The sequence below is a fragment of the Nematolebias whitei genome, chromosome 4 (assembly GCF_014905685.2).
Source record: "Nematolebias whitei isolate Nwh7 chromosome 4, NemWhi1, whole genome shotgun sequence".
Taxonomy (NCBI): Eukaryota; Metazoa; Chordata; class Actinopteri; order Cyprinodontiformes; family Rivulidae; genus Nematolebias; species Nematolebias whitei.
In genome coordinates, this window is record NC_056501.1 from 20732372 (window position 1) to 20734242 (window position 1871).

Consider the following 1871-nt stretch of genomic DNA (forward strand, 5'->3'; position numbering starts at 1 on the left):
TACAGTATCTAAATGTTACCACAAGAGGTCGCTCGAGACCGTTAGACTGAACTAGTTTGCTATTGCGCAACCCATCCTATGTGGAGGGAGAGAGAGGAATAACACTTCGTCCGCCATCAGTTTCCTTCACTCTTGTTTGTACTACAGTGTAGGAAGGGCAGAAACCGGAAATACAATCATATCCAAAAAAGGAATAGTTTCATTATGGATTAATATTCTGCACCTTGATGTTTCTATCCCACATCAAATATGATGGTTTTTGGGAGTCGAGACGGATCCGCCTGGATTTTTTTGCTCGCGCTGCTTTGTCTTTGTGACTGCTCTGCCTCGCAGTTAACCTATTCGATTTCTGAGGAGCTGAACAAAGGGACAGTAGTGGGCAACATTGCAAAGGATTTAAATCTGAACATACAGGATCTGGAGACCAGAGATTTACGCATCGTATCGAGTTTCAGTAAGACGTACTTTGATGTGAATTTACGCACGGGGAACCTTTTTGTCTCTGACAGGATAGACAGAGAGGAGCTTTGTCCTCATGTGGATAAATGCTCCATCAAAATACAAGCTGCTTTAAACAATCCAATGAATGTGCACAGAATAGAGATACATATTCTAGACGTAAATGATAACCAGCCCTGTTTTGAAGAACAATCGCATGTGTTGAATATTTCAGAATTGTTGTCGCCAGGGGAAAGATTTCCACTCCCTGTAGCTGGAGATGCAGACATTGGATCCAACGCAGTAACGAGCTACAAGCTGACACAAAATGAACATTTCTCTCTTGATGTTCAGAGTGGAGGAGAACACGGAGTGTATGCTGAGTTGGTGCTGCAGAAAGCTTTAGACAGAGAAAAACAAGCAGTAATAAAACTTGTTCTGACTGCTGTAGATGGAGGTAAACCATCGAGATCAGGGACTTTACAGCTAATTATTAATGTTTTAGATTTTAATGATAACACACCCGCATTCAGTCAATCTCTTTATAAAGTCCAGGTCAAGGAAAACGCTGATCCAGGAACATTTATTTTGAGGATTAATGCAACAGATCTGGACGCGGGGCTGAACAGTAAGATCTTGTTCTTCCTGATAAAAACGGGGAACCTGGATCCGTCAAAATATTTTAATTTGAATTCAGAAACGGGAGAAATACACCTGAAAGAAAAACTAGATTATGAAGAAACACGTGCTTATGAAATAAGAATTCAAGCAAAGGATCAGGGATCTACTCCTCGAAGCACATATGCTAAATTATTGATAGAGGTGATTGATGTGAATGACAATGCTCCAGAAATATCTGTGACGTCACTGATGACACCGGTGAGAGAGGACGCACAGCCTGGAACGATTGTTGCTTTAGTTACAGTCAGTGATAAAGATGGAGGGAACAATGGTGTTACTAAATGCAGAGTAGTTGGATCTGTTCCCTTTAAACTAAAGTCCAACTACAAAAATGATTATTCATTAGTGGTAGATGGACCTCTGGACAGAGAAGACACTTCAGTTTACAATGTTAATATTACAGCTACAGATGAAGGGAGTCCTCCACTGTCCAGCATCCAGGTCATTACTGTTCACATGGCTGATGTCAATGATAACCCACCTCGTTTTAATGAGCCGGTGACAATTGTTTTTGTTAGAGAAAACAGTCCATTGGGCTCAGTGATACATAAAATAACTGCATTAGATCCAGACTTAGATAATAATGCAAAGGTTACATACAAACTCTTAGGCAGTTCACAAAAAAATACTCCGTTGTCATCAATCCTAAACATCAACTCAGAGACAGGAGATATAATCAGTCTGCAGAGTTTCAACCACGAGGATTTAAAAACATTTCAGTTTAAAGTTCAGGCCACAGACTCTGGTGTTCC

General features: G+C 40.5%; 1 protein-coding gene across 1 annotated transcript; it reads left to right on the plus strand.

Moving 5' to 3' along the window:
• Positions 1-252: 252 nt before the first annotated feature.
• Positions 253-1164, plus strand: LOC119408714 (protocadherin gamma-C3; the record flags this gene model as incomplete). The annotated part of the gene is given in 1 exon segment (XM_037675555.1): positions 253-1164. A coding segment is annotated over 1 exon segment (912 nt), but the record flags the coding sequence as incomplete, so codon positions are not given.
• Positions 1165-1871: the final 707 nt, after the last annotated feature.